The 12,132-nt window shown below is 41.0% G+C and overlaps 1 protein-coding gene across 1 annotated transcript; it reads right to left on the minus strand.

Annotated features, from left to right (window-relative positions):
• Window positions 1–740: 740 nt before the first annotated feature.
• Window positions 741–6,809, minus strand: LOC137266379 (carcinoembryonic antigen-related cell adhesion molecule 1-like). Its single transcript, XM_067801979.1, has 6 exons — window positions 6,476–6,809; window positions 4,815–4,994; window positions 4,080–4,361; window positions 3,393–3,503; window positions 2,979–3,095; window positions 741–859 (listed from the first exon to the last, which is right to left on the minus strand). The coding sequence occupies exons 1-6, from the start codon at window positions 6,807–6,809 to the stop codon at window positions 741–743; spliced, it is 1,143 nt and encodes a 380-aa protein (XP_067658080.1).
• Window positions 6,810–12,132: the final 5,323 nt, after the last annotated feature.

Consider the following 12,132-nt stretch of genomic DNA (forward strand, 5'->3'; position numbering starts at 1 on the left):
ATCCATGTTGTCAATGTTTTCATATTGTAAATATGACATATGCATCTTCTTGGAGAGGGCGTTGCTAAGTTGGATAACTTGTGCCCAGTTCATTTCATTTTTGAATAAAATATGTTTAAACAAACAACAAAAATGGCGACTTTAAAGAACACTTTGGGAAGAAAGAACCCTTCGAAAACATACAAGTGTATTTTGTGACGCATGTATTTCATTACTTGCCTTTAGTAACAAGGAAAGGCTAAGATTAGACAATAATAATTACTGCATTTGTTATATAACAGCAGAAGAAAATTGAGATATGGCAACATGTGCATATATCTAAAAGGGATGGAAAAAGCAAGTGCCTCAAGTCTGCAGCTGCAAGAAGGGAAACAGCTGCATTTGAGCAGCATATCGAACAACGTTCACATCAGTTGTGTCAAAGGCATTTGGAAGTTGGTGGAATCAAACTAAAAATGCTTTATGGTTCAACTTCTTTATTATACAAGGTCACAACGTTTCGAGACAACGTCTCTTCTTCAGGTGAAGTGAGGGTAAAACTAAAGGGATGTAGTATATATACACATATACAGTAGACAGATAACAATTGGTAACAAGATATACAGGTTTCTATTAATTGACGTACAGGCTTCGATTGATTGATGTACAGGCTTCAACGTATGTACAGGCTTTAACTGATTGGCATGCAGGCTTGTACTGATTAGGTTAACGAGTTACAGGTAAAGATGTTTGGATAAAGGTTAGTCACTGAGGATAAGGTGGTTCCATGCACTGGGTAGGTAAACACCATCGTCTCTGTTGATTGAGGGCTTGTTCCGCTTGATTGCAATGGCTTCTAGGAGCTTCCGTCTTTTCATGACTAATGGGACAACACCAGGACATTATGTGTATATATACTACATCCCTTTAGTTTTACCCTCACTTCACCTGAAGAAGAGACTAGGAACTGTCTCGAAACGTTGTGACCTTGTATAATAACGTTCACATCAGTTTGTGCCATAATCTGAGATGTGGCATACGATGGTTGAATGCAATACGATTGGGTTCATCAGAAACCCCACAATCAAACCTTTGCCTTACTCTGTAGTACCTTCAAGAACCTCGTAAGTGCACCACAGTATTGCCCCACTGGACAACAGGATGTACAATGTTATATACGTACCACATAAAAAACATCCAGTTTTTCATATGTTTTTATTAACATCGTTCAAATTGTACGTATTGACAGTGTCAATGTATGTGCATACTGAACAGCAAACGAAACCCAAGTTTCGAAAAGATACAATTTCATTAAAGTAAGCATTCAGGTTTGTGTCTTTTATTTATAAACTTGATAAAAAACAGAGTTACATTTCTTTAGCTGTTCAGTATAGGTGTTTGCCCACACGATAACAGAGCCGTCTCAAGTCTGCATGCAACGATTTTGGTAGTAGATGACATCATATTTTTTCATGCAAATCTGCATTCGCAGTAGACATCCTGGTTTGGATAAGTAGAAATGAAGTCTATATTTCAGTGTTTCAATGTTTATCCTAGTTTAACGTGAGCAAGTCTGTCGAAATGAATGTATGATAACATGAAAATGCTATGACAATGTGATATTATATATCGTGATAATATTATACTTCTACGAGTCGTGATGACAATATGATAAAGAAGGTAATGCTGATATTATCACAACATATACCGTTAAACAACTAAGATCTCTCTTATAGTGTGATAACAAAGCAAATGCTTTTAATGTAACATATACCGTGTTGATAATATAGGAAGTGCATTGATTATAATATGATAACAAAAGCGGTGATGATGATATAAGAAACGTAGTTGTGGTAATGCGATAATATGTACCGTGCTGAAATATTATAACAATAGTAGTACTTGTGATGACATAGCGAAGCAGTACTGTGATAATATTGGCAGTGGGATAATATGATAATAAAGGCAGTTCTGATAATGTGATAAAATATATTCTGTTGATATATAACAAAAGCTTCATTGATTGCTTGAAACATAAGACTTGCTGATAAAAGATAACATGGACACGGCCGATAATATGATAACAAAAACAGCGCTGAAACGTAATTTCTGATAATATGATAAAGTATGCAGAGCTGATAATGATGAAATATATAATGCTGAAAATACGATACATATATAGTGCTGATAACATGAGGACCTGTATCGTACTGACAATATGACAACAATGGCTTCATCCTTTATATATCAACAGTTGCAGTTGTTCTGCATACATAATTGCAGACCCTGGGTTTCGACACCAGCTAACTTTCATCAAGAATGTCGCTCATTTATGCAATCAACATTTAATGCACAAATAAGTAGTTATTGCATACTATTATATACAAGGAAGTACAGAGCATCAGCGCCATATTCTGACATTGTTGTCACTAGAGGGAACTATATTAAAACACTGCAATGAAGGATCCACATTGCGTAGTAGAAGATCGCTGCAGCATGAGATCAGCTCACTTGCTCACCTCATCGCGTTGGCCCTTCCTACTTCCTACTTTCTCTTTTATCACTTCCCACTTCCTCGACGGCCCCCATCCCACCCCACCCCATCCCCCGTAGTCACCTCTCTCCCGTCTCTGTTGTCACGAGTCCGTCCCCTTGTCAAGATTCACTCTTGAACGTCACCTCGCACCATGCTCTGACCGTCCTGCCATGAGTCCAATGATACGGCTGGCTGTCCCTCACATCCTCTAGTCACGCGTCCTAACCTTCTGTAATCCCTCTCTCATAAGTCATTATTCCCCGCTTGTTGCCACGGTTATTCTCTCACACGTTAGTCGCTCCAACTATAGGCGGTAACATGGTCTCCTATTGAGTACCATTTTCTGGAGCTCTTGGATAACAGTCGCTGATAGTTGGTAGGGCATCAAATGGCGCCTGGATGCCAGATGTTTTTTGGGGTTTTTTTTGTAGAGGGACCAAATCTGTGTAGAACAGATCTCTACCTGGTCGATCTGTCAGAGTGTTATACCTATCTTCAGGTGCTGACTGGTCGCATGACACCGAGTTGCTCTGACTTGGTTCTGTATTAGGTCGATTATGCAGGGCCTTTGTGGCAGCATCTGAAGATATATAGCATACCTAATACATATTTACCTGACAAAACACAATGTCACCAACCCGTGAATATATGAGATGCAATAAGATGAATCATCCTATCATTTAAACAGATAGGATATTCAAGATCCGTGTTCTGTACAACTTCTTTCAGTAAATCAGGTAGACTGAATGTACTGTGTCCCTTCCCCTTGAACAGACCCGGTGTACTGTACGCTGCCTTTCAGTAAACACATGGTAGACCAGATATACTGTTGTCCACACAATTGTACACATACGGTAGACAAGATTAATTAACTCACATGTCTCTCTATGATGTTCTCTCCTTGCATACAATGAGCCGATTACACCAACAACGACGACAAGTCCAGCTGCTCCTCCTGCCGTGAAGATCAAGGTAAAGGGCATCATGCCTGGATAAAAAAGTATGAAAAGCAATTAGGTGTGAACCTAATCGACTAAAAGTACGACCCTTACTTTGATACAATAATACTTTGATTATATACAAAGCCGAAACTCATTATACTAAACTTGACAAGTAAACATAGTTTACTGCAGACATGAAAATCTGGGAAGTAAAAAGTTTATTATATTCATCAGATGATAATAATCTGCTCGATTTGAACATAATTATAATTTACTGCTGACATGAAAATCTTTAAAACGTCGCCTCTTTTTCTAATCAGTGTAGTCAGACTACACTGTTCCAGGTGCTCTAGAACTTCAGTCCCTACACTCAATCTAAATATAGTAACTGGCAACCCCATCCCCACTCCCCACCTACCCACCCTCCCATGAACTAAATGATCTCATGATAGCAATGGACAAGCAGAAAAAGGAATGGACACGGGAAGTATAAACAATGGATACAGAAATAAAGAACAATGGTAAGAATAAACAATGCACAAAGGAAGTGCACGCTCTGAAAACATACAAAAAACGTCCGAACAAAAAACACAGGAAGCCTTGAAAGCATTGTTGTTACTTACATATTACGTGCACTGTGACAGTTCTGGAAGACTGTTTACTCTGTCGTGTTCCATTACAAGTTGTGACAATATTGGCGGCAGTGCAGACATACACCCCACTGTCACTTTTCCGCATGTACTTCAGATAAAGAGTCCCATTTTCAGAAGTCATTGTACCTATGCCTTCCTTTGACCACACTAGTGACATCACTTCCGGGTGTGCATCTGCTGTACAGTTGATGGTCAGATCTTCTGATTCGTTGACAAATATCTGGGTGTGGTCAATGTGGACGGTCGGTGGATCTATGGAATGCATGATTGGAATGAGTCAATATCATTACAAGACTGCATCACGTATTAGTCAACTGATGTAACACACTACTTATGATCCCTCATAACTAACAGAAACAAGTAAGGGCTTAAATTGTTATTTGGTCTGACTCGGTCAGGGATCGAACCTATGTACAACTGCACAACCTGAGCTAATTGACCTATTGCCCTTCACAGCACTCTGACACTTGTCTGGTGATAACGAGGGGTCGGTGGTCTGAGGCACTGGCATGTGAATCTGTGTCTGGGTCCACTGGTCCCAGATGGATCTGTTTATCCTACAATGTCCATCACGTCAACAGTATTGATCACTAATTTCTCCACGGTCTTCTCCTCGGCACTATAACTTTTAAAGTCGGTATACGACACAAAATCGTGAAACAAACACGGTCAAAGTTTATACAACACATAATATTTGGTACTTACATTGAACGTCAAGTGTCACATTACCCTCCCCAGGTGGTGTTATCCCATTGTCTGCGACACATCTGTACAACCCGGAAGTAGACTTGTATACCGTGGGAATAGTGTAGATCTGATCTCTGCCAACAACCTTCCCTCCATAGTACCAGGTAAACTTAGACGGGAACGGGTTTGCTGCTGTGACTGAACAGTTCAAAGATACGTACTCCTCACCAAGCAAATACACGAATGCCGACCGTGAATCGACGGTAGTTATGGCAACCGGGAATGGATCTGAAATGAGGTTCCGTTCGCATTCATGAGCATGTAATATGCCGAGTACATAATTATTGTTATTAACACCATGTACTATCATATAGTTGTTATTATCACCATATGCTGCCATATAAGTGTTATTTACACCAAGTAGTAGTGCCATATAATTGTTATTAACACTCTTTAGAATCATATAATTGTTAATATCACGACGTGCTGTCATGTAAGTGTTATTACACCATGTACTTTTATATGACTGTTTTAAATACTATGTACTGTCATAAAATGGCTGTACACACTCGGGCATAATGTTTTTAGGCATGTCATGTTGCCCCCAAATTCTAAATATGGGTCGGTCATTTGGGGACAAAAACAACTGAAAAAAGCCAAACTATTTGAATAATGCTCTTGATTCTCAATTATTACAACGTATGACGTTCTTTGGACTGGGGTCAATGACTGATTAAGAGATAAACATTTTATATGACATGGCGGTACGCTTTATAGCTTATAGCTTACTTGCCATTTTCATGTCCCCATCTAACCATGTCGAACGTGCAACATATTTCTCATGTTGTGATCGTAGCCACTGAAGCCACTGAACTGGTTACGTCTTAAGCACCGTTCACCGTCTAATCATTTGTTGTCCTTAGGACATCTCGAGACTTGAGCCCGTGACAACCGTGTACTTTCATATAAGTTTTATCAGCACCATATACTGCCATATAATTATCATATCGACTATTAAATGTTGTCAACATGGTGTTGATGTTTTGAACTGTCGTTGTTTGCACAAGTGACTGAATTTCTTTTTTAAAAACGAGTAAAAAAACAGCAGTTGTGTTATCTGCTATATGAAATAATATTTAAAGCGTCAATACCATCAGAAATCGGTATGGTAAACAGTCCTGATTTTCCGGTCATAAAAGGCTCAGATTATCAACTTCAATAGGTTCCGATTATCCCTATCACGACTGTTAGGTTGCTGTTACCAATAGTCTCGGACATGGCAACATTATCAGTTTACGAGCGTCTGCGTGAACACCCATAGGCCTTGAGGGTAGATATTTACAGAGTCCAATAGGATTAGGCTAACATATAAATCATACTACGTATAAAGCGTATAAAGCGAAGAGAAATTTGCTCGAGACAGTTGGCAAAATATGTGCCACGAAACAAATGTATATTTCTGCAAAACATTCTTCAGAACAAGGAAACATACACATGTGGTTGAGAGGTATCAACTATGCAGGCTTAAAGGGTAGTTGATAAAAGTTCAGTCTCGTGCGGAACCCAGTCCACAAAACAGACGCAATGCAGACTATATATTATATCACATGTCTAGTGGTTTTGTGATTAAACTCCATGTCTGATATAACGGGTGGTGTCGTGTCTTAAATTTCACTAACCTTCTCCACATTTGATGTCCAAAGTGACTTTGCTACTCTTCTTTCCACCAGACTGACAGGTCCAAGGGGACAAGTGTGTCGCAGAGACATTCCTGATGATCAAGGCATATGTGTTCTCCCTTACATGGGAACACTCGTAGTCGGTACTATCAGTGGTTTGTTGCCCTGTATCGCTTCTGACTGCGCAGACAGTTCCTTGAGAGATCTCCCCCTTGAAGATAACCAAACCTTGGACGCCCGCCTTCACATGGCAGATGAAGGTGAACTGGTTTCCGTGTATAGTGGATGCATTGCGTGGCTCAAGTGTTATACTTCCACCTTTAAGAATACGCATGGCGTGACTTGACCAAAAGGCTTGGCTATAATTACTCACTGAGTGATTATAGCTACATTGAATTTAGATGGTCTTCTACATGAGTAAACTCGAGCAAGCATTTATGTTCACAAATATACTCGATCATAAAATAATGCTCTGCACAATCTGATCATGGTGAGTTTAGTTACATATTTATGCTTCTTTGCATTTTTCACTGTTTATTTGAACATATCACAACCCATCATCAACAACAACAACAACAAAATCCAAGGGAGTTGTTTCTAGGTTGATACTTCACAACCCAGAACAATATGTATTCTATCACAAAATAGGACTTCCTTGGTAAGAAGTAGTGCAGCCATAAAATAATCCATCCTTGGACACGAAATAATCCATCCTTGGTCACGAAATAATCCATCCTTGGTCACCAAATAATGCATCTTCGGTGATGAAATAATGTTCTTAAATATATAGTCAGACTTTGGTGTGAACGAAACTCTTTGAAGAGATGTTCCAAGCTCCTATTCAGTAATACTATAATATAAGAATGTAATAATATAAGTTGTTCATTGGTCACGGGCAGTGGAGTAGCCTAGTGGTTAAAGCGTTCGCTCCTCACGCCGAAGACCCGGGTTCGATTCACCACATGGGTACAATGAGTGAGGCCCATTTTCTAGTGTCCCCCACCGTGATATTGCTGGAAAATTGCTAAATGCGGCGTAAAACCAAACTCACTCACTAACTCACTCACTCACTCATTGGTCACATAGGGGACATGGGTTGATGTACCCTCGGTGTTTCTTTGTTTGTTTGTTCAGGCCAGGAGAACATAAAGAAACATTGAGGCCACATCAAACCATGAGCCCCGAGGGATCAGTGAACAAAGTGTTTATCTTCCTGAACATCTTAATGTTAATTTTGAATTGTTTGAAGCACGGGTAACAAGCGATTTGCACTCGCAAAACATCGGTTATTTCCGTGCGCTAATTCATGATTCAATGTCACTCGAGATGATGAATTTCATGGCTTTCACAGAGGGGTACAAAGAAAATGTTACTCGCTTGTTAGAGGGGTATATTGAAATTAATAGAATTGCGCTCATCTAAGCAGAAAACGACGTTTATGTGTGGGGCGAGATCATACATGATGCACTATTCACATGAACAAAAAATACATGAATTACAATTCTCATCATAAAACTGTGTTGCTTCCGCAAAGTCAGAAAATCGGACAACTGGGTGGCTGAGCGGGTTAGGCGGCTGACTTTGTGTGCTGACGATTAGGTGCCTGACTCTGAGGGTGCGGGTTCGAATCTCGGATGGGACTCAACCAAAAAAGAATTTGTACTTTACTGAGCAAGTGAAATCCCAAATATGACATGTGTTGCATTTGACCACTTTCTAAAAGGGCATCGTGTAGTCATAGCTATAATCAAATGGGGAACCTACGTGTGATACCTTCAGCTGAATACCGCTGTGTTTGTGACGTCATCCACCGTTGTTGTCTGTAAATCAATGACTAGTGCTGTGTACTAAGTAATACAGACACTAAACAGATACAATCATCTCATCGGGCATGTCAGCATGGATCTACGCGATCGGAGTACAATGCCTTGCGTCAACCAAGTCGGTGAATGTCACACCTGAGCCCGTTAGTAGCCTCTCATGCATGGGTTGCTTACCAATCCTAACCCGGATGTTCACGGCTCTACTACTAGTACTGCTACTACTGCTGCTGCTGCTGCTGCTGCTTCTACTACTACTTCTAGCTGCTGCTATCACACATTGAAAATATTTAAGAACATGACAACATTATCCAACAGAGGCAGTATTTCCATCAGATATACAGCACAAATTGTTTTTATGTACAGGACTTCTACATCGGTGTAAAAGCCTTAGTCGACTGTGCATTGTGCATTCTGGCCCTGCGTTAACGTTTATGACTCATACTGTGTTAAAGTCTGTTACTCGTACTATCCCACAGGGAGAATGAATCCTGTCATGCACAAGAATAATATAAATGCAAAACGATACAAACGATTGATTCGATAAGCAAGAAGAAAACATACTTACAAAAACAGAAAGACATGCAGATCACTCCAAACAGCAGAACATGAAACATGATCTGGACTGTTCAGAACACCGGCATTGAATGTTGCTTGTCTTATCAGGGAAGGAATTTATGATTTCCTGCAGAAAACCTTTGTAACAACAGATATTATCTGACTCTACAAGAACACGCTGTTTCTAGCTTCCTTGAAAATGCCTGTTTCTTGAAATCTCCCTGTCGTAGAACATCTAACAGACGTTCACCCCAGTCATGCTCCCTGGACTATTTTAATGGTTTTGTAAACAATAGTACACTAGGTTGTCCCACCGCTTCACACTTTCAGGTTTGTCTATCATCATATGTAACAATTCAGTTTCGGTATATTGTTTTTACATATTTGCATTATGTTTTGAGCTGCTCAGCATTATGTTTTACTGTGACCAGCTCTCAAAGCACAGCTCTCGTTGGGCAGGAAACAAATCACGCTGTTTGTGGAATGGAGTTTAGTCCTTCTGTCACATACGAGCTGCTGTGCCGACTGATGTGCTAACAGTCGTGAGATTGGATGCAACATGACATGTGTTTAAAACACTTAGGCTGTTTCTGATATACATATATTAAATCAGGGGACATTGGATTGCTACCCCGACTGATGGGAACATTGTGAGAGATGTTGTAGTTGTCGACAGGCAAGCATCTGACCACAGTATAGTAACATTCACCCTCTGTATTCAGAGGCCACAAAATCAGTACCGCAGGGTTTTGTGCAGAAATCTAAAGAACATTAATGAAAATGTTTTTAGAGAGGATCTGAGGTTGCAGAGATTCTTCAAAATCCTCCTGCATCTGTTGATAATTTTCTCAAATGTACAACAGTACCTTGACTGCACTTCGAGACAAGCATGCTCCGGCTGTTGAGAAACAGATAATACTCCGTCCACATGCTCCTTGGTACAACGATAATGTTCACGAGCCCAAACGTCAGCGACGTAGAGCAGAGCGTCACTGGCGTAAATCAGGACTGGAAGTACACAGACAGATCTTCCGACAACACAGAAATCACGTAACTTATCAGACAAGCCAAGAGAGATCACTGTCTAAATGAGATTGGTAACTGCCGTGGTAAACCTGACCGTCTGTACAGATTCATGAAATTGCTGATGGGTAGTAATGACGAAGACCAACTTCCCAAATCAATGACACTCTTAATAACAATAATTTCTTTATGTCAACGATAGAGATGATAAGGGACTCTCTGATATCTACATCGCCAGTCAATGAGGTTGATAAGAGTCCTACTTTCAGTGGACATATTCTAAGTAACTTGGAGCCTTTCACAGATATGGAGATCAAATCACTGGTTATGGGAGCTAAGCCTACAACATGTGAAACGGATCCAATGCCCACCAAACTTGTTGTGAAACACCTGGACTTGCTCATTCCTATAATCACTGATATTGTGAACAAGAGCCTACAACTAGGTGTATTTCCAAAAGCTTTTAAGAAATCCTTTGTTCGACCACTACTCAAAAAGCGCGACCTTGAGAAGTCTGAGCTAAAAAACTTCCGTCCAGTATCCAACTTAGCCTTCCTCTCCAAAATCGTGGAGAAGGCTGTCAGTGTGAGGCTGAAGAACCATCTGACAAGGTGTGACCTTGTCGACAAGTACCGATGTGCATACCGGGGACATCACAACACTGAGACAGCTCTTATACATGTCAGTGATATCCTGAGACAAATTGTGGATAGAGGGGACGCAGGGGCTTTGATACTTCTTGATCTGTCATCGGCTTTTGACACTATAGACCATAGCGTCCTGCTACAGACCCTCAAAACACGATATGGAATCTCTCGTACAGCACTCCAGTGGACTGCGTCCTGTCTCCATAACAGATGCCAATGTGTCACTGTCAGAAACAAGACATCAGAGAGCGTTACGGTACCTCACGGTGTGCCACAAGCCTCAGTATTGGGCCCACTGCTGTTTGTCCTGTACACTGGTCCAGTTGCTGACATCATCTCAACACACAATCTGCATCATTCATATGCAGACGGCAACCAACTCATCAAGGCAATTTCTTGCAAAAATCCCACTGACGGTCTAGGTGGAATTTCTGAGTGTACAAGGTACATCAAATCTTGGATGACTAACCATATGCTGAAACTAAATGACACCAAGACCGAAGCTCATCTGATTGGATCCAAACACCTGCTGTCTAAACTCCCTGCCAAATCTGTGACAAAAGCTGATGCTGTCGTCCCCGTCTGTTCCACTGCAAAAGATCTTGGTGTAGTCCTCGACTCCTCACTTTCGATGGAAGCTCAAGTCTCTCAGATCTACAAAACCTGTCACTTTCACCTTCGTTATATCAGTAATACCCGTCCCTATCTCTCAGTGGATGCCACCCATGCCTTGGTCAGAGCCCTCATAACTTCAAGATTGGATTATTGCAAAAGTGTATTGTTTGGCATTCCTCAGAAACTCCAGAAAATGTGACAGACTCCAGAAAATCCGAAACACTTCCGCCCGCATCATTTATCGTCTCCCAAAACGCCATATTAAACCAGTACTGAAGGAGCTTCACTGGTAGCCAATCAAAGCAAGGATCGAGCACAAGATACTGTTTTTGACCTATAAAGCCAAGCATGGTCTTGCTCCCCAGTACTTGTCTAACATGTTATCATCATACTCCAATTCACGCAATCTCCGTTCCAACAGCTCACTGTGCCCAGCTTTAGACTGAAAACTTTTGGACAGCGTTCTTTCACCTATGCAGTCCCTGCTCTCTGGAACTCTCTTCCTTATAACCTTAAAACTATTGACAATTTTGACTTGTGTAAGTCAAAAGTTAAAACACATTTCCTCCAGCAGTGTTTCCCTTAATATGCTCCAGTACCACTTCCGTACATATGTACTTACGTGACTCTGTAGCGCCTTGAGCGTGTCCGTCGAGGTGGATTAGGCGCACATATATAAATATACATTATTATTATTATACAGATTAAGATTGATATGCAGCAGAGAGGGTTCGGGTGATCCTGGCACAGTCAGGCTGGTCAAGCTCATCACCAGCTCAGGGCCCTCACCCCCTCTACACGCAGCCCAGACAGCAAATGGGACTTCTCCCAGGAAACACTGCCTAGTCGAACCCACCAAGAACTTTCCGGAGAATATGGAGACTCCCCATCACTGCAGCCTTCTGCATTACCCAGATTGTCAGAAGGGCTGTGCTCCCGGTGGAGAACCCGGGCACTCTCTTGATCTGTGCAAAGAGATCAGGAGGTACCAAAC

Source organism: Haliotis asinina, chromosome 1 (genome assembly GCF_037392515.1).
Source record: "Haliotis asinina isolate JCU_RB_2024 chromosome 1, JCU_Hal_asi_v2, whole genome shotgun sequence".
NCBI classification, from domain to species: domain Eukaryota; kingdom Metazoa; phylum Mollusca; class Gastropoda; order Lepetellida; family Haliotidae; genus Haliotis; species Haliotis asinina.

Bases quoted from the DNA above. Each gene is read 5' to 3' on its own strand.
- LOC137266379 (XM_067801979.1), bottom strand. From the start codon at position 6,809: ATGCGTATTCTTAAAGGTGGAAGTATAACACTTGAGCCACGCAATGCA. The intron at 4,995-6,475 runs GTTAGTGAAATT...TGAACTGTTCAG, and splicing joins GGACATCAAATGTGGAGAAG to TCACAGCAGCAAACCCGTTC. The intron at 3,504-4,079 runs GTAAGTAACAAC...TTTTTTATCCAG, and splicing joins TGTCACAGTGCACGTAATAT to GCATGATGCCCTTTACCTTG.